Source organism: Pelmatolapia mariae, linkage group LG16_19 (genome assembly GCF_036321145.2).
Source record: "Pelmatolapia mariae isolate MD_Pm_ZW linkage group LG16_19, Pm_UMD_F_2, whole genome shotgun sequence".
NCBI classification, from domain to species: Eukaryota; Metazoa; Chordata; class Actinopteri; order Cichliformes; family Cichlidae; genus Pelmatolapia; species Pelmatolapia mariae.
In genome coordinates, this window is record NC_086241.1 from 57,038,643 (window position 1) to 57,059,807 (window position 21,165).

Below are 21,165 nucleotides of genomic sequence, written 5' to 3' on the forward strand. Positions count from 1 at the left end.
CACTTGTCCAGGCAGGTAAGAATTTTTCAGAAAAACTTGGGAAATCTGCATGAGGTGTTTACATTTCTATCAGAAAACCTCTCTCTGTTGCTAACCAGAATATACTAAAAAGCTGTATACATGTATAAAAAGTTCTTGCAATGTAAGAAAGAGTAAGGCCAGTCACTGTCAGTGGTAGCAGTGAAGTTGCCCTTCAACTGAAAGCAAATACAAACACATTTTCTCAGAAGAGGTTTTATTGAAACAAAAAGAAACACATACTCTTGTGTCACCGGTGCACATTAAAGGAATGTTAATTACACACAAGCATATACTCTTGGTAGTGCTGGGTTGGACCGCCTTTTGCCTTAATTCTTTGTCAATTAGATTCAAAAAGGTGCTGGAAACATTCCTTAGAGATTTTGCTTCATATTGGCATGATAACATCACACAGTTGCGCTCACCTTTTCATTCCAATTTTGACCACGTGGCAAAGGTGCTCTTCTGGACTGAGATCTGGTGATTGGGGAGGTCATTTGAATACAGCCCCCCCCCTCCCCCCTCCCAGTCTCCTACTGTGCAATTTTGGTGAAAAATGTAGCCTCAGTTTAAAGTTCTTAGCTGAGAGGAGTGACACCCAGTGTGGTCATCTGACGCTGTAGCCCATCTGCATCAAGGTCTGATGTGTCGTTAGTTCAGAGATGCTCTTCTGCATACCTTGTTTGTAACAAGTGGTTACTGTTTCCCTCTCAGCTCGAAGTACTCTGTTGTACCTAATAAAGTGGTTGCTGAATCTTGCTAGCATGACTTTACTGGACTACACTGTAATTGGTGCTATGTTCTGAGTTTGTATATATTTTTTGTGTGTTTCCTGATGCATAGAGTTGCATAATTGTATCATTTCAAGGTTTTTATTCAGTAATCACAGAGATGAATTGATTTACTAGCCTTTTGCAAGGATGAGTCAGTTAAAATGCCTTAACTGTTTTGAAAACTGCATTAAGAGTGGTAAGAGTGATATTCCTGATGTGAGAATTATACCAAAGTGATTGAGAACAACTTTAATATCCCAGTGTTGACTCTTGATTCCAGTAGCTTATGACAGTAAAAGTTGTATGTAGAGTACAATTGTCTAGGCAGGTCTTGATTCTTAGGAAAAAGGGTGTTTATGCAGTTATCTTGTGATTTCAATGTTGGCAACCAGGATATATTAAAAACCTGCAATAAGCTGTTGCAGTAAAGTAAATTTTTAAAAAGCATTTGAAATTTTTATATAATAAAACCAGTCATGTTTTTTATAAAAGAAAATAATTATTGTAACAGTGGAAGTAGCCACTGCCTGCAGCCTTGCAGCTTTACATTTGTGTAACAAAAACCACCTCACCCACGGATTTCTGTGTGTTCACAAGCTGAGTCACAGCAATCTGAGTAGACAAAACCTTACATCAAACAGCCAAAGTACAAAACAAATATTGTTCAGGACATGTAACTCAGATCTTTCTAAACTGCTCGTTAATGCAATACAGAGAATGGTCTGAAAAACAGAAAGTGTCAGTGAGCGGTAGTGGGTGAAAATACAGTGGCTTGCAAAAGTATTCGCCCCCCTTGAAATTTCCCACATTTTGTCACATTACAGCCACAAACATGAATCAATTGTATTGGAATTCCACGTGAAAGACCAATACAAAGTGGTGTACATGTGAGAAGTGGAACAAAAATCATACATGATTCCAAACATTTTTTACAAATAAATAACTGCAAAGTGGGGTTTGCGTAATTATTCAGCCCCCTTTGGTCTGAGTGCAGTCAGTTGCCCATAGACATTGCCTGATGAGTGCTAATGACTAAATAGAGCGCACCTGTGTGTAATCTAATGTCAGTACAAATACAGCTGCTCCGTGATGGCCTCAGAGGTTGTCTAAGAGAATATTGGGAGCAACAACACCATGATGTCCAAAGAACACACCAGACAGGTCAGGGATAAAGTTATTGAGAAATTTAAAGCAGGCTTAGGCTACAAAAAGATTTCCCAAGCCTTGAACATTCCACGGAGCACTGTTCAAGCGATCATTCAGAAATGGAAGGAGTATGGCACAACTGTAAACCTACCAAGACAAGGCCGTCCACCTAAACTCACAGGCCGAACAAGGAGAGCGCTGATCAGAAATGCAGCCAAGAGGCCCATGGTGGCTCTGGACGAGCTGCAGAGATCTACAGCTCAGGTGGGGGAATCTGTCCATAGGACAACTATTAGTCGTGCACTGCACAAAGTTGGCCTTTATGGAAGAGTGGCAAGAAGAAAGCCATTGTTAACAGAAAACCATAAGAAGTCCTGTTTGCAGTTTGCCACAAGCCATGTGGGGGACACAGCAAACATGTGGAAGAAGGTGCTCTGGTCAGATGAGACCAAAATGGAACTTTTTGGCCAAAATGCAAAACGCTATGTGTGGCGGAAAACTAACACTGCACATCACTCTGAACACACCATCCCCACTGTCAAATATGGTGGTGGCAGCATCATGCTCTGGAGGTGCTTCTCTTCAGCAGGCACAGGGAAGCTGGTCAGAGTTGATGGGAAGATGGATGGAGCCAAATACAGGGCAATCTTGGAAGAAAACCTCTTGGAGTCTGCAAAAGACTTGAGACTGGGGCGGAGGTTCACCTTCCAGCAGGACAACGACCCTAAACATAAAGCCAGGGCAATGATGGAATGGTTTAAAACAAAACACATCCATGTGTTAGAATGGCCCAGTCAAAGTCCAGATCTGAATCCAATCGAGAATCTGTGGCAAGATCTGAAAACTGCTGCTCACAAACGCTGTCCATCTAATCTAACTGAGCTGGAGCTGTTTTGCAAAGAAGAATGGGCAAGGATTTCAGTCTCTAGATGTGCAAAGCTGGTAGAGACATACCCTAAAAGACTGGCAGCTGTAATTGCAGCAAAAGGTGGTTCTACAAAGTATTGACTCAGGGGGCTGAATAATTACACACACCCCACTTTTCAGCTATTTATTTGTAAAAAAATGTTTGGAATCATGTATGATTTTTGTTCCACTTCTCAAGTGTACACCACTTTGTATTGGTCTTTCACGTGGAATTCCAATAAAATTGATTCATGTTTGTGGCTGTAATGTGACAAAATGTGGAAAAGTTCAAGGGGGCCGAATACTTTTGCAAGCCACTGTACTTTGTTGATCTCAAGGTCATAGGAGAATGAGTACCTTGACCTGATAGGAAGGCAACAGCACCTCAAATAAGCATTTGTTACAAACAAGGTATGCAAAAGAAGAGCTATGAACGCGCATGGCACAGATGGGCTACAGCAGCAGAAGACCTAGCTCTTTATTAAGTCTGCCATTTGCCAGCTAATAAAGCTGTGTTATGAGTCTGTCTGCCGAGTCCTGCATTTGGGTCCACTGCCTGGCACACAATACTTCATGATACCTCCAGTCATCACATCTCAGTCGAGTAGAGCAACTTTGGGATGTGATTGAAGAGGAAATTTGAATGGTGAACTTAAAAATCTGCATTACACATTTGAGAACTGCTTTAAGAGAGAAACTGTAAAACAGTCATTAGATAATACAAATAACCAGCCAAAAATAATAACACATTCGTTACACACCATTTCAAATACTTCAAAAAGTGTAAATAAAAGAACAGTTTTCACGAATTGTAACACAGGTCTTTCCAAATTCTGCTGTTTTCAGTTCTACAAAAATAATAAAGATGTGGGGCCCAACATATGCCAAGAAAATATCACTCGTATCATTATTGTACATCACTGGCACTGGTTGAACTGTTGATACAAGCCAGTATGAATCTGTGCTTTCATGTGTGTATGTCAAATTCTGACCAAACCATCCGAATATCACAGGAGAAATTGAGACTTATTATACCAGCAAACTTTTTCCAATCCTATTTTGTTCAGTTTTGGTGAATTGTAGTTTGTTTCCTGTTCTTACCTGAGAGGAGATACATCCTGTGTGGTCTTCCACTGCTGCAGTCCATCTGGTTCAAGGTTTGAAGGATCACTTCTGCATTACTTAGTCGTAATGAATGATTATTTGAATTATTGTTGCTATCTGCTCAGAGCAGTCTGGCCATTCTCCTTTGAGCTCTGGTATCAAAAAACTCCCCAAAAACATGCAAATAAAGAAAACAAATACATTGATACTGCCTCTCCTTGGGCATTCTCTTTTTTTCAGATCATAAGATGATTGTCTGTAAACCCTAGAAATTTCTTTGTGGGAAACAGAACAAACAGCTGGCACAAACAACTGTGCCAAATTCAAAGTCACTTAAATCACCTGATTTAACTGCTGCTCAGTTTGAAGTTCAGCAGATCATCTTGAACATGACTACGTGCCTAAACACAGTGAGTAGCTGCCATGTCACTGTGTCTTGAGATATTTGTGTTATGCTGTGGCATCCAGTGTACTTAATAAAATGGCCAGTGCTTTTTTGAATTCTGTTCATATGGGTTTTCATTGCATGTGCAAAAATATAGTCCAACACGGTTACTAAAATTTCATTTGAAATTGCTGTTACTGATCTTTGTCTCCGTCTTCATCTTCATCATTTCTTTCAAATGGTTTCCATCTATTTCTGGATCCACCTTCAGCTCAGATTTACCTTCTTTGCACTCTGAACTCACTCACATTAGTTTCATCACATCAGTAGCAACAAAATGCAACAATTTTAGAGATGTTTGTTCAAGAAATAATGCTTATCAATAATAATTGATAAGCTGTGTTGAAATTCTGCCTTCAGTGGTTATCATTATACATCACAATGGGAAAACTACAAAAACTGTGTTTGACTGCAAGAGAAGATGTTCAGAGTTTTGCCGAAAGGTTTTACCAAACCAGTTTCTTGACTCATTAAATTTAGTTTATAGAATGAGATGTAATACTGGGATTTTGACATGATATTAATGGTAATCTAGGAGCCACTGAAAACTCATACATGAACATTTAAAGCTTGGAACACTTTTGTTGCGATACAATCTTGGTCTCTGCAGTGTTTCTAATGTCACGGATCAAGCACCAAGATTAACTGATACACATGATCATGGACATTTACCAATAGTTGTTGTGAATTTGGATTGTCAGCAGAAGGCAGTCTGCGACTATCTATGGTTGAAAAGACCTAAGGCTTCCTTGGATAATCTTGCAAAGATAAGAAAGCCACAGGCATGGAAGTGGGAAGTCACATTTCTGCATATTCAGTCCACAGGGATATGCAGAGTTATCTTACTCCCCCCTCTCTCAGTTTCACAGGGACAGATGTGCTCAAATGCATTTTGCATGATTTTATACATCACTGATCTTTGGAGTTTAAGTTCTCCTTTAAGTGAGAGTCTGAACTGTTTTCATGCACTCACACTGTGAACTGCATCAAGATGATGTTGATAACAACTCTGACTCTCGTGTTGGGTTTTCTAATGCAAGGTGAGAATTTCTGAACATTTATTAACTTTTTCATTTAAGTGTTTTAGTTTTATCGTAATCTTCGCTGGTGATTATCAAGATTTTTTTTTAATCAGATTTAATTTTGTTTATCATTTCAGATTCCTTGGCCAATAAATTTCTTACTCAGGCTGATAAATCCAAACCTGTCAGTCTTGGTGGGACCGTGACCATCAGTGCCACAGGAAGTTCAGATATTGGTGCTGATCTCAGTTGGTATCTTCAGAAACCTGGACAGCCTCCCAAACTTCTTATATATCGAGCATCAACTCGCTCCTCAGGAACTCCGTCTCGATTCAGTGGCAGCAGATCTGGTTCTCAGTACACTTTAACCATCAGTGGGTTTCAGGCTGAAGATGCTGGAGATTATTACTGTATGGGTGTGCATATTGGTGGAGTGTTCACACAGTGATCTAGAGCTGTACAAAAACCTCCTTCAGTCTGAGTGAAGGCTGCAGGTGCAGAGTGCAGTGAAGAGACTGTGATGAGAATAACCGGTCCACTGAACACAACAATAGAGTCATCAAACACATACACAAAATAAAAGTTTATAATAAGAAGTTTTAACATAAAAATGTATATCATTTAATTTTATCTTTTCTAAAACATGGCTGCTGCGATGGATGCATTGATAGAAAAAATATTAAATCCCCATAATTTTCCCCTACCGCTATTGTAATTATAATATAATGAACATGTTAAGCTTTATCTTTAACTCTGTTGCGCAAAAGTATGAGATTCACAATGCAGCATAAGGTTTAATAATTAAACATAAAAGATCTATTGCAAAACTAAGTAAATACAAACACAGTGTTTTATTGTACTTTTATTTCATGCTGTAAGTTACATTCCTTATTATAGTGGGCAAGAAGCAGAACATGAATATGAACATTTCTCGAAACATCAAACATAGTTTTACAGACACACTGGAACAGAGATCTGTAGATTCGAAAACATCATTTGTAGACAGGAAGTGTTGCTGAAGCTCTACTCTGAGCACTGGTCAGGGTCCAGGGTTTGAGTGACGGGGCTCTGTCCACTCAGACTGGCCTCACAGCTCACTGAGCCCATCTTCCTCCACTGGTCTGCAGAGAGGCTCAGGGTGCTGCTCCAGCTGTAGCGGCCATCTGTCCCCAAGACCTCCAGGCTGTTTGACAGCCCTGAAGATGGGCTACAGCCCCCCACCTTCCAGCCCAGCTTCCAACCTGAGGGGAATCCTCCAGTGGCCAGACACACCAGAGTGGCACTGCTTTTCTTCTCCTCCTCTTTAGAGGGAGGGAGGACAGTCAGGGTGGGCCTCAACACACCCACTGGAGGAGACAGCGCAGGGAGAGGAGAGAGTCAAAAAGGTGAAGAAACTTTGAAAGGCAGTTATATGGTAATCTATTCCTATACCTATTGAATAATACTTCAAAGTGAATAATTCATCTCTGTGATAATGTTCCTACATATAAATGAACCAAGCTGAAACACTCATGTCAAATCAACAGTCAAATCTTTGTCATCTGTTTCTTTCACTTCCTTTAAAACTACATTTAAAGTTAATGAACCATGAACACCAAGATGATCTGCAGTTACTCTAAAAAATCACCTTTTTAATTTGGCAAAACTACGGATCACATTTTAAATCTAAAAATAAGCAGATATTTGAATAATGAGCTAAAATATTACTGCTGCTCTTCTGCAGTGTTACATTTTTAATTTATTAGTTTATTTTGACTTTTCTAAATATTTTTTAAAAGTATAAAGTATGATGAAAATAGATAATTGTTCTTTTCTGATTCAATGAATTTAACTAACTGCAGCTTGGAAAGAAGACGTTTTTTTCTCATTTTGTGATATCAGCATTTTTTCAATTTAACCTTAATTATTAGCAACATACAAAAACCTAAAGTTGATTAATTAGTATTATTATTAGTATATGTAGTATTATTAATACTACATGTTGTGCAAAGTAAAAGGTTTTGGTACTTACAGTCAACGATGAGTTTGGTTCCTCCGCCAAAAGTGTACAGTGATACAAACTCACTAAGTGGCCACACAAAAACCTCCTGCACTCAGAACAAGCATCTACGCACATAGAAAATGTCTGCTACCCCAATACTTAATCTAAACGGCTAAATTCATGCTAGTTTTAATCTAAAATGCTTTAAAAAGGACAAAATAATTTTCCTACAAATAAAGATAATATCTTGACTATCTACAAACTGGAAAGAGAAACAATTACTGTCTTTGTAACAGAGGATTTAACAAAATACTTCTCAATAATGACTACTAACAAAGCAAATTTAAAGTAAAGTTAAAAAAAATCACAATTTACTGTACTTTAGATTTCATACTAATCACACTCGAAATAAAACTTATCATTTGCAGCCATGGACACCTCAGTTGCACTCCCAATGTAAATATTTTCTTCAGTTGTTTCACGTTTCCTTCAGTGTGTTGAGAGCAAAGAAATCATTTCCATAGAGAGGAGGCTTTGCATCATCAGCTGATCCTCCAGAAAACTGAGAAGGTTTATAGTCCTGTGAGTTCAACACTGCAGGACTCACATCTGTCAGTCAACACAGCAGAAAGCACAACCACCATGACTCTCATCACCATCCTCATCTGGACGCTGACCTGCTGCTGTTTTACAGGTTCATTCACTCAGCAACATTTCAAACATGATGTGCTGCTTTTTCTCTCATTGATTTCTGCTGATAAATGAATGATTTGTTTCTGTCTGCAGGATGCAGCGGTCAGGTGACTGTGACTCAACCTCCAGCAGTGACATCTACTCCTGGAAACACTGTCACTCTGACCTGTAGGACCAGCCAAGCTGTTGCTAGCTGTCGTGATGGTCAGTGTATGTACTGGTATCAACAGAAATCTGGACAGACCACAAAGCTCCTAATTCGACATGTGAGCATAAGACATTCAGGAACACCATCTCGATTTAGTGGCAGTGGAAGCAGCTCTGACTTCTCTATGACCATCAGTGGAGTTCAGGCTGAAGATGCAGCAGTTTACTACTGTAAGAGTATCCATGTAATAAACAGTGCTGATGTGTTCACACAGTGATTTGTAGCTGTACATAAACCTCCCTCAGTCAGACTGCAGAGACACTGAGCTGTTACAGCAGGAACTGACTGCAGCTGCTGAAGTGGAAGAGAAACTCTGACACAGACCTCTGAACACAGAGCTGACAGTAACCTCACTGAGTATACATTTCTTATTTAAAGATACATTAAATTAAATATTTGATTCTGATCATCAGAATCAGAATCAGAATCAGAATACGTTATTGATCCCTAGGGGAATTTATTTTTAGTTACAGTGCTCCATTATAAACAAACATTAACAAAGACAGACAATACACTAACTAAGAATAGCACAGTATATACAGGCATATATATACATAAAAGTCACGTAATAATAAATAGCTGAAAAAGAACATGTGCAAGAAGGGTGTAGCTGTTGCAGTAAACAGTGTGTTAAGTGGATGAGTTGTACAGGGAGATAGCCACAGGCAGGAATGATTTCCTGTGTCATTCAGTGGTGCTTTTCGGTACTCTCAGTCTTTCACTGAATGTGCTCCTGTGACTGACCAGCATGTCATGGAGTGGGTGGGAGGTGTTATCCAACATTGTCTTTATCTTGGAGAACATCCGCCTCTCCGACACCACCTTGAGGGAGTCCAGCTCCATCCCTACAACATTACTGGCCTTACGAATTAGTTTATCGAGTCTGTTGGCATCTGCGACCCTCAGCCTGCTCCCCCAGGATGAGCATAGAGGATCGCACTGGCCACAACTGACTCGTAGAAAATCCTGAGCATTTTCTGGCAGATGTTGAAGGACCTCAGTCGCCTCAAAAAATAGAGACGACTCTGGCCCTTTCTGTAAAGTGCTGTGGTGTTTGTAGCCCATCCAGTTTATTGTCAATGTGTACTCCAAGGTATTTATAGTCCTCCACAATGTCAACACTGACAACAACAACAACACCATCATCTGAAAAGATGTGTTAACCCTTTGTTAAAGTATTGTCTTATGAAGTGGGAAACAAGTGATCAATACAGCTGAGTACTCTGAGCATGCCAGCTGTCTGTTGTAGTGTGCTGTTTGCATGCTGTTTTAATGCTTTTTGTTGATGTCTGCTAATCCTTTTAGTCCACACTGACCTGGAAAGAGATCCAAACTTGACACTGAGCATTCTAACAATGTCTGCCTACATCACCTTTAACCAGTCCAATAGCATTTAATCCTTTGTTAAAGGGTTAACACACTTCTAAGACGTCACATCATGTATGTTTGTTTTCAACTGCAGATGACATCAATTATAGCCCATGTGACAACTTGCAATGTAATCTAAAAGTAAGATTATGAAACTTCTGACAAGATTTGCATTTCATTTCATTTGAGATATTTTAACTGTTGTAATTTCTATCGTCAACATCAGAAACACTTAAAGATAAAGGTTATTTCTCTAAATTATATAGTGTAAAAACATATTTATATATATATATATATAAAATAAAATTGTTTCTAGATGATAAAGTGGTGACAGCTAACAAAGCAACAAAGTCATACACAGACACTAGGGGTGACTTGCTATTCGCTTCACTTATAAGAGGTTTTACACCCACATTGAGGTTTTAGCACTGATGGTTCTGTAAATATTTAAATAAAATTATATTTTTAATAAGAATAATAGTTATTGTTTGTTAATGTTAGTGTATGATGCATTTGAAAGTAATTTGGGGCTTTTGGCTGGAGGATTAAGATTTAAAAGCAGAGATAAATAGATAAGTAGTAAGTATTTGTTTGCCTTTTGTTCCATGCACTAATCTTACTGCGTGCATTGTCCAAGGATTAAATGCTTGGACAATGCATTTGTTGGACAATGCACTTGTTTCCCACTTCATAAGACAATACTTTATATTTTTCCTTTAGATTCTTTATATGATCAATCTGGTGTCACTAGCTATAAATTAAATTCTGCTTGAATAACAGTGTAGATTGTAGTATGTAAACCATGCTAGTGTGAGAGTGGTCAACTTCTCCTTTACAGCCTGCAGGGTTAAAGTTCATGCCTTCAATTTCAAACTAATTTGAGCTTTCTTTCTGTACCAAGGTGGTATTATTTACTAGTTTAAGTGACAAATCATGACATTAATGCTACCCAGTGTATGTCCTGACCTGTTAATCAGTTTCACGTCATAGCTGAATAGCGAGCGCTGATGCTGGCGTCATGCCTTGCCTCTGGTAATCCTGACAGGACAGGTCATAACTCAGTCAAATAAAAAAAAAGACTGTTGTGTTCTACAACAAGAAAGCAACAATTTTGTTCATGAGCAGAAATCATTGCTGTATTATTTAAAAGAGACCTTGCGATTAATTTATAAAACCTTCCTGTAATTCTTACATTATGCTTCTCAGCAAGTACAATGTAACTATTTAATTACATACATGTGAGTAAACATCCACTCAAGAGCTTAAGTTGCAGATGACAAAGTGCATGAAGGTGCATTTGTGAATGGGATGACTTGGACACAGGTAGTAATAACTCATAATGAGCTGTGCTGAAGTCTTACCTTTAGCCTCTTTAATAAGCCTGAGTGTCTCTAAAGGAGACTATGTTCGCATGGGATAGGGATAATCCTTTTAGACACTGCTTTACCAGGAATAAGTCAGTCAACGTTTCCTCCCTCAGACTGGATGAGCTCCTCAGAGTTAAACAGGACCCACATTTCTTCAGGTTCACCTGCTCTCTGCTGCCGTGGATCTCGAGAGATACATACCGACATTTCTCACTCATCAAGAGATTCGGATATCTGCTGCCAGTGACGGGGGTGGGGGGGATTTGCTGGGATACAGACTGAGCCTGAATCAGGATGGAATGTCTGCAGAAGTTATTAGAAAATATAGTGTCTCTGAAAGTCAGGGCGTACGTGAAGGACTACTGCAAGAGGAATGGTCTGCTGACACTCTCGGTCTTTGCGGTAGTGACCGGCTGTGTGCTTGGATTTATTCTCCGGTCATTCAACCTCTCCACACAGGTATGAATTGATGGATGGATGGATGGATGAATGGATGGATAAAGAGAAAATTAAACAACGACAAAGTGACTCACTTAGGCTCTGACAGACATTCGTTACATTAGAATTTAGTCCCGAATATGTAAAAATTACCAGAACAGTTAAGATAAAAGGAATAGGCAATGAGTACTCTTGACATGTTGACATGTCTGCACTGAGGCTGTAGTTAAGGTCCGTTATGCAATAATGAGAAAGAACGCAGACGCAGACAATCAGGCCAGAGGTAAGAGAAGATGAGCATAAACAACTGAACAACTGTAAAAAAAATTTAAATATCAATACTGGATTATATATATATATGTGTGTATGTGAAATAACCCAGGATTCAAACAGTTTTATGGAGTTTATGAAATGTTATTGGTTTGATTCACCAAAAGAAAGAAAAATTAATCTGTTTCCTTTGAAATACAGTGGTACAAAGAAATAACTCGTCCATTATTTGAGCCTCATAATGTAAAATAAACAATAAACATAATTTCCAGATTCAATAAGTTTAGTTTTTTTCCCAGTAGTAGCTGAAAATTAATGAATTAGTCTGTCATTCCATACTGAATTCCTCTCAATGTTTTGTTTTTTTCCAGCCTGTATTTATGATTTTATTTCGATGTGTAGCAATGTCTCATTCAAGGTTACATACTACAACCATGAAGTCACTGTGATGTAAGACGCTCTTAAACCGAGAAGCTTATGTGTCCAGTGTGGATCCTCAATGTAATCTTGTCTAGTAGCAGGAATGCTATAAAAGTACATTTTTATTTCCATCCAATGATCAATGAAAGAATCTGTGAAACACAAGCATAATACTAACTTTCTTTATTATTAAGAATTTGATATTAATCAAAATTACTACATGTGACTTGGATGTTCTCTCTGTGCCAGCTCTGGATACTCTGACCTCCTCCCACAGTCCAAAGCCATCCACGTTAGATTAACTAAATTCATTTTAGTACCTAAATGTAATTTATTGGTGATTCTAAGATTGGGTTAAGTCTGGATACGATAGTGTGTGGTTTCCTTTTTCTGTGTGTTGACCATCTAATGAGGTAGCAACCTGTCCAGTGTCTACCCCTAACCTCACTACACTACACTACAACAGGTGACATATTCTGTATATATTTTTTGTAAATAATGATTTTTTAAAACTGTATTGAGTTCATTGAAGGCAAAATAAAAAATAAAAAACAAGTCCAAAGCTTAACTGTTCCTGTCTTTAACAGGCCAAGATCTACTTCTCCTTCCCTGGAGAACTGCTGATGAGGATGTTGAAGATGTTGATTCTCCCACTTATCACCTCCAGGTAAACGATAGCTTTGATTTTTAAATCAAATATATATTTGAAGGAAAATATTTTTACAGAATTTAGAGGTCTGGGATGTCCTGGTCTTCCACAAAGATTAATGGTAGATTCATTCAAGAGCTGAGATGCTGGCTTTGAATTTGGTCTGGGACATGTGTTGGATGTCATACTTCCTATTGCTCCACTTCAGTTTGAACACCACCAGTTAAATGTCACTAAATCTATTGAAAATCTGCAGCCTTAGAAAACCAAACAACTAATTCAAATCTACTTCAGTTCTAGTTTTTCGTAAAGCCAACATCCATAATCACACCTCTTCTACTTTCCTATCCAGTCTTATGTCTGGCCTGTCAGCCATGGACACCAAGGCAAGCGGTCGTCTGGGAGTCCTGACCATCACTTATTACCTGTGGACGACTTTCATCGCTGTCATCGTTGGTATCGTGCTGGTTATCATCGTTCACCCAGGGACCGGCTCTGAAAAAGACAGTCACCATTCACATTCAGGGCCTGTTATGACCTCTGCTGATGCTCTGCTGGACCTCATCAGGTTAACATTCACACAGAAATGAAAGATTTCAGTCTTTCATCTATTCACACTACTAATCATAGCAATACATGCCATACCTGGCGTTCAAACATATCATCTCTGCAGTGGCACCAGAGATTATCTAACAAATTATAAGATTTGTCACTGAATTGGGAAATTTTAAAACGCTGATGCTGCTGGATGAAAGCTAGCAGTTGTGTCACCAGGATGTGCTTGGCAAAAAAAAAAATATGGCAAATTACTTAGCAGCAATCTGAATCTGAATTGTATAATGTTGCAGTGAACATTAACAGAGCTGCAAACAGAGCTGCAAACTCTGTAAATAATTACTTTTTCAGCAAGCTTTTTCTCTTTTATATTTATATATATATATATATATATATATATATATATATATATATATATATATATATATATATATATATATGTTTTAATAGACAATTTCATAAGATCAGCTTTTTAGAGCTCCCGGTAAAGTGATCTCTCTTATATCTGTTTTATATTCCTTAATTAATATCAAACTAAAATAAATAAATAGAAAAAGTCTTAATTTGGTATTATTTGGAAAATCACATTTCCCACAAGCAGTACTTTATAAATATGCAGAAAAACCCTCATTCAAGTTTGGTCTCTTTCAGACAATCTTATTAATGTAGTCCTCCAGGATGAAGGTTTGTCTTCTAAAGCCTTAAACACTCAAGGAACCCAGTACAGATACAGTTTAGCTCTTGTGAACTCCCTTTGCACCACTGTATCAGAAAGCTACCTAATCACAAAATCTCCTCAGATAGGTTAGATTTCCAGAAAGACACGAAAGCTTCGCAGAAATCTATATTCATCAAAACATTAATTCACATTTGATATTAAACTCTTTCTGGAAACAGTGGGGGGATTTTAACACAGAATTTAAATGGTAAGCTTTAAAATCATCCTTTAAAATCCTTGTAGCATTGTTGCAATGTCATTACCCTTGCAGCAGTTTGACTAAGAATAGGGAAAGAGTTAATTGTGACTCTTTAAGCTGACACTTTCTCAGAAGATCCTACTGCAGAGTCACTTTGTTAGATTGAACCTGTACTCCTGTACAGGCTCAGGCTTATTGACGGGCCATTCATGTCAAAGATCCACTTATTCTTAAATGAGATTAAACTGGAGAGCTGTGGTGAGGTGCGCGTTTCAGTCGTCTTATGTGTTTGGTGCCAGTGTCACTGACGCAGGCTGAATAAAAACAGTCTAATGATGCTGGCTCTACTTGTTCAGCTTCCATCAACCTTAACATGTGAAACTCTCTGTGCTGTTATATTATGTGAAAACGTAACCTGTGTTTTTCTCACTATTCTTATAAAAGCTCATTAAATCTAGGAAACTATTCTACTTTAATGAGTTCGGCCACTGGAGATATTTACGGAATATGATGATATATGAGTGCAAGTAGTGGGCCAAATAAATATCTGCTATGTAAAACTTATTATTGTAAGAATAAATGGAAGTATCAAAAGTTAACATACTCCAGAAGTAAGAGAAATTGAGAAATGGCGGTACTGTTCAAGCCACTCAAGGAGCTTTTTTATATTCTACTGGCTCATTTTAATGATAACAGTATGTTATAAGTTGATCTATTTTACAAAATGATGCAAAATATACAATTTCATTTTTAGTACTAGCAGTTAGATTTACCAGCTACAAGAACTTCCTACTGTAAACAAATGTGAGACTGTGTTTTATTTATAAGGTTTACAGTATAATAGCTGGTTAATCATTGATCTTATCATTATCATATTCATACAACAAAGTCTAAATGTTCAATAACTGAACACCATGACACTTTTTAATTGATTATTTGAGCCTAATTATTTACATACCCATTGCATATTTTTACATTTTAAGCTTCTGAACATTTCTACTGTGAAAAACTGTATTTGTGCGTCCCAATATGTTATACTGAAAAAATAAAAACAACTTGTTGTTAATATGTTTTTCCCCTTAAAAGCCATCACAAACAGTACATACTTTGTTCAAACACAAGATTAAAATATTTAAAAAATTAAAAAGCTGTCTCACCACACACATTTAGTATCTAGCTTTTCATGCTATTAACAAGTAGATGCATAAATGAGGCCAGTTGTAAAAGAATTATAGAAAATCACCTACGGCAATTTTTTTTCTTTTACCTGAGCAATCCAAGCACTTCTTGTCCGTGCTTATTTGGTGTCTAACACAACCAATTATTGTTTTCAAGGTCAACAATAAGTGCTGACCATCATTTCAGAATCTGTCACACACAATTAAAATGATCTAGCTGCCATCAGTTGAACTGTATATCATCCTACACATGTGATCATATGGCTTCTTTCTTTTTATTGTACATTGCAGGAACATGATCCCATCAAACCTGATTGAAGCAACTTTTCAGCAGGTGAGTCGACAACATGGAGTTACTGATTGAGAACTGCGCAATATTATTCAAATTTCAAATATTCAAATTTCAAGATGCCCGTAGTAAAAGATCTGTATGGTTGTTCTTTCATTTCATGCCAGTACCGGACAGATTTGGTACCCATTGTACAGAATAATGACGCAAAAGTGTCTCAGGCCAACTATGTATACGTCATGCCCGATTACCACAACCCTCGCCTGGGTCATCCAGTCTTCCTGGAGATCACCCCTGCACCTGACATCAAGTACAAGATTGTCCCAAGTACAAGCAAAGGCATGAATGTATTGGGGATTGTCATCTTCTCAGCTACAATGGGTAAGACAATCACCATTCAACTTTAATGTTTTATATAACTATAACCATGGGATTTTAAAATAAGCCAGCCTATTCAAGATCATAAATAAGTTACATGCTGAGCATGCAAATGCATAGATACATTATCAAACATTATTGCATTGGTTATATTACAGAACATAACAACTTTTGCACTGGCAGGCTGTCTCATGCCATCTCTCCACGTCTCCATTTCAAAAGTGATAAACTGATGACTTTTGATATCAGAAGTAATGTCTCTATTATCAGCACAATGTGCTTAAAGTTTCAAAAGTAAATGTGATGATGCATTGGCTGATGTCATATATGTAAAATTACTTTACACATTTCAGTTGTATAGTTCTCTCTAGAAAGGAAAATAAGTTATGGGAAGTTTAATACAAGAGTAAAAAAGAAATAAATAAGGATGTGTTAAAAAGCTAAAAAAAAGAAGAATTTTTTCCCACTCACTGCATAATGTTGGATCTGAACATCTGAAAGGGCACATTGAAATATTGTACTCTCACAGATCATTTAGAGTTACTAAAAGGAGCTAAAAGTAAAATTATTTGAGATTTATTAGCAATGTCAGCAAAGCAAGAGCTGCTCTGCCTTATAGCTTATTTATTTGACTAACCAACTAACTACTACGCAGTTAGTTAAAACTTGTACAGTCTTTTTTCCTTTATTGGGATAAGAAGGTTGCACCACAACTATTAACAAACAAACATGCGACTGTGTTATCTGTTCTCAGGTCTGCTGCTGGGGAAAATGGGGGAACGTGGCACACCACTCGTCAATGTGTGCCAGTGCATCAACGAGTGTGTCATGAAGATCATCAATGCTGCTATGTGGTAAGGCTGCACTCTCTCTGTCTCCCTTTTTCTTTTTCTGTCACACACACTGATACACGCTACTGTATCACGCACATGCATCCAATAAAAGACAGACTACACAAAGTTCACACAGCAGAGCCAGATTACATCCAAAAATAGATCTCATGGCGATTCAAGGAAAACTCAGTGGTGTATCTAAAGTGACCTCAAAGCTTCTCATTGGAAATGAGTTGACTCTTGAAATACAGTTATATGAATGGAGCAAAGAGGACTCTTTCTATATAAAATTAGTGCTACAAACTCATAAGTAAATACATCAGGCAACTCACTTGAATTGTGGGAAGCACCATGCAGTGTACGTCGGAAAAAACTTGGAGCTTCAAAGACTGATCGTATCCATGTGTACAATATGTGATTTTGAACATGTAAAGTCACGTCTATGAGCTTCAGCATGCTGCTATAACAGCTGGCACTCTTCTGATGCCTGGCAGCATACAACATGGGATTTACTCCCATTCAGACAGAAGAGCATTAGTGAGGTCAGCAAACTGATGCTGGATCACAGTTGATGTCTCAAATAATCCCAATGGAGTTGTTTGGGGTTAAGGTCAGGATGGAAATCCTTTCCTGTAGGGACGCACACACAGAAAGAAACAAAAAAACTTTCATATATTTTCAGAAGTCAACGTGGTAAGAAAATGAATGTAATTCATATTCTATCTTCTCTTCTTTGAAGGTATTTTCCCTTCGGCATTGTGTTCCTGGTGGCAGGAAAGATCCTGGACATGCACGACCCAGCCCATCTGGGAGAGAAGCTGGGCATGTACTTCATCACTGTCCTGTGTGGTCTCTTAGTGCATGGCCTCATCCTGCTGCCTCTCTTTTATTTCTTCTTTACCCGCAAAAATCCATTCACCTTCATCAGAGGGCTGCTGCAGGCTCTTGTCATTGCACTGGCTACATCTTCAAGGTAAGAGAAAACAGACGTTTTTATGTGTTATATCCCACCAATGTAGATCTTTCTACATTTCTAACTAGGACATTTTACTAGTCCTTGGTTCAGATTGAAGTCTGCTGACTAACCTGACATCCTTTTATATCCTCTGATTTCTTTCTTTGCAGCTCAGCCACGCTGCCAATCACTATGAAGTGTCTCCTGGAGAACTGTGGAGTTGACCGGCAAATTGCTCGATTTGTGCTTCCAGTGGGAGCCACTATCAACATGGATGGAACAGCCCTGTATGAAGCAGTGGCAGCCATCTTCATAGCTCAAGTCAATGAGTATGACTTGGACTTTGGCCAGCTGGTCACTATCAGGTAAGAATAAATACTGAGAACAGATGCTCCCCTGAGAAGTTCCTTGTGTTGAAAATCTGTTTCCCTAACATCTTTTCCTCTGTCTCATCAGTATAACAGCAACCGCAGCCAGCATTGGAGCAGCTGGGATACCTCAAGCGGGTTTGGTTACAATGGTGATTGTCCTGACCTCTGTGGGTTTACCACCTGCTGACATCTCCTTGATTGTAGCCATTGACTGGGTGCTGTAAGTCCCACAAAAGTTATTATCTTTCAGTAAGTCTTACTATTTAGCTAAATTGGTCAATTTGTGATGAACTTTTCCCCTCTCATTTCATCAGTGATCGATTCAGGACAATGATCAATGTTCTGGGTGATGCCTTAGCTGCTGGGATTATGGCTCATATATGCAAGAAGGACTTTGATAAATCAGCAACCGCTGCTTCTGCTGCTGTACCTGCTGTTGCCAATAAAGAACGGGTAAGGACCGTTTCTGTTAGTATATATCAAAGTTCACATAAATGAAAGATTTCAAAAATTCTCCCAAAATCCAATCCTGTATATAGTTAATGAACTAGAAACAAGAGTCTGCAACCTTAGTTTGCAGGTATTTATCCTTAAATAATAACAATAACAATTTGTATAGCACTTTTAAAAACACAGCGTTACAAAGTGCAGTTTAAATAAAGCCACATATTGATGATACGTGTACATGTTTAAACATACATACAGACACATAATCAGCCATACTGACATACATTCATTCCAACATACACACATACATGCAAATAGTTGCAAACTATGGCCAAAAATAAAGGGGATAAGATTAAGCAAACAAAAAAATCGAGTTTTCAGCAATCGTTTGAAACAAATAACAGAGTTAGCTGATCTGACTGACTGAGAAATCCGGTTCACAGTTTGGACGGAATAAACAATGATCACCTCTGGTTTTAAAATCAGAGCCTGGAACAGTTAGGAGACCCCGTTAGACAATCGGAGAGGCCGGCTACATGATAATGTCTTAAAAGCTCTGGGATATAAGCAGGGGCCTGTCCAAGCAGAGCTTAATAACAGTTCTAAATTTCACTGGAAGCCAGTGAAGGCAAGGATGGGTGTAATATGTGACTGCTGGTTAGGCTTTGTTAGCAGTCTTGCTGCTGCGTTCTACACCAGTTGGAGACGAGCTATGGAAGACTTAGAGAAGCGTGTGAAAAGTGAATCGCAATAATCAAGGTGGGAGAAAATTAAAGGAGACCGATTATTATTTTTTTCATTTTCTTATGTTTATATTAACCACGACCAAGTTTCAAATATATGGTCGGGGTATGTACAAGTAGTCTCCATAAACCAAATGCTAAGGCTTCAGAGTCATCTACGGAAAACAGTTCTGGTGAGGACAGAAGCCCCACCCACCTGCTGTTCATCCCTTTGTTTATGAGGGGCAGCCAATTAAGAGAAAGTGAGCTTTAAAGAGCTGGAGAAGCCGCTGGTGCTAAACCACCTGCCCTTCAGTAGAGAAACCTTGGTCCATAAGTACCTAGGTAAGGTACATGCTGTAATTATTTTGAACTACAAATCAAATATAACGTCAAACTTGGCAATGGAAAATGAAAACACCATAGCTGGAGCTCAATATATGTGAACCAAATAGTTAATGACAATATGTACGCATGTTGCCAAAAACCCTGGCTTATCAGTCCTCCCCAACACCTCCTACCTTTGAACTAACTGTAGACCTACCGCTGTCATCTTCCCTACAGAGAGACACAGTAATCTCCTTTGGCAATCAGAGCGTGGCACTGTCTGATGCTCCGCTGATCACACATCGCTGCGATTATGTGTTTGAAGTGGATGGAGACAACGTGCTGGAGAAACCCGTGCCCTGCTACAACCTCTGTCAAGTCTGAGACACTTTTACACGATGCCTTCTACAGCACGTAGATGCACCTACAAAGGCACTAACCGAGGCTCTAAAAGTTCACTCAAAGCCTGTGCCATGCAGAAACCTGTACTACTTGATACAATGTACAAAACAGCATGTCTCTATTCAGCTTTGCATGTAGAGTGATGTGAGGAGATGCATTTTATTAAATCTTAAATGCACATTGTCTGAATGCACTTGCAGACATGAACATACGTCACGATGACATGCATTGGATGGAGATCAGTGTTTATCAGTTCCAGGGGGACAATTAAACATCCACAGTAGACCCGTCATAATGAAACATGACTGCAGTTTTAACTTAAGTCTAGGTTTTGAAATGCCTTAACGTTGCCTCATTTTTGACAATAATGCTGAGACCTTGAAAGACTTGAATGTTATAAGGAGCTAATAGACAAAGAGCAACAGAACAGGGGTTTTCTCTCTGTTAGACAAGGTGTTTATGCATAAATATTAAAGCAACATTAAGAAATATACCAACATATACCTAGCAAATGGAAATTATAGGATAATTTGTGTTTTTATACCACTGCTTTTAATTTTGTGTTCATTTCTAATAAAAACCTGCTACATACCAGTGCTGTGAGAGTTTTTATTTTAATAATTAACCTCAGAGACTATTAAGCTTCAGATAAGTATATGCAGTGCTCATGATACATGCTGGATTATACTTGGCAAGGTAAAAAGAAAGTATAGCATCTGTCAGTTATAAGGTTTTTACATAATCTGGTCCTTCAGGAGATCTTAAAATTCTTTGAATACAACCTCTGATGAACAACAACATGGCATATTACAGTGTTATTAAACCAAAATTAAACCAAAATGCAGAAGCAGTGTGTGAAAAACTAAGTGCACCCAGTGATTCAACAGCTTGCAAAACCACCTTAAGCAGCAATGACTTAAAAGCAGCAATGATTTAAAAAAATTGTGTTATGTATGAATTTATGTGCTCAACTTTCCTTTTTT

General features: G+C 38.3%; 1 protein-coding gene, 1 pseudogene and 1 gene segment (V, D, J or C); 2 read left to right on the forward strand and 1 right to left on the reverse strand.

The window, feature by feature from the left end:
• Nucleotides 1–6,319: 6,319 nt before the first annotated feature.
• LOC134645480 (immunoglobulin kappa light chain-like) overlaps nucleotides 6,320–21,165 on the reverse strand; it is a 59,690-nt pseudogene continuing 44,844 nt past the window's right edge.
• LOC134645481 (Ig kappa chain V-III region MOPC 63-like) overlaps nucleotides 8,038–21,165 on the forward strand; it is a 59,979-nt gene continuing 46,851 nt past the window's right edge. The window contains 3 exon segments of the V gene segment in view: nucleotides 8,038–8,089; nucleotides 8,182–8,500; nucleotides 10,566–10,568. Of these exon segments, the coding sequence occupies nucleotides 8,038–8,089; nucleotides 8,182–8,500; nucleotides 10,566–10,568 (374 nt within the window).
• slc1a8b (solute carrier family 1 member 8b) lies at nucleotides 11,166–20,773 on the forward strand. The gene is made up of 11 exons (XM_063498929.1): nucleotides 11,166–11,490; nucleotides 12,747–12,826; nucleotides 13,161–13,376; nucleotides 15,750–15,792; nucleotides 15,915–16,128; nucleotides 16,880–16,979; nucleotides 17,698–17,931; nucleotides 18,084–18,278; nucleotides 18,370–18,504; nucleotides 18,599–18,737; nucleotides 20,018–20,773. Exons 1-11 carry the CDS (start codon nucleotides 11,326–11,328, stop codon nucleotides 20,162–20,164), a joined length of 1,668 nt encoding a protein of 555 aa, XP_063354999.1. The 5' UTR covers nucleotides 11,166–11,325; the 3' UTR covers nucleotides 20,165–20,773.

Bases quoted from the DNA above. Each gene is read 5' to 3' on its own strand.
- slc1a8b (XM_063498929.1), top strand. From the start codon at position 11,326: ATGGAATGTCTGCAGAAGTTATTAGAAAATATAGTGTCTCTGAAAGTC. The intron at 12,827-13,160 runs GTAAACGATAGC...TTTCCTATCCAG, and splicing joins CTCCCACTTATCACCTCCAG to TCTTATGTCTGGCCTGTCAG. The intron at 18,505-18,598 runs GTAAGTCCCACA...TCATTTCATCAG, and splicing joins GTAGCCATTGACTGGGTGCT to TGATCGATTCAGGACAATGA.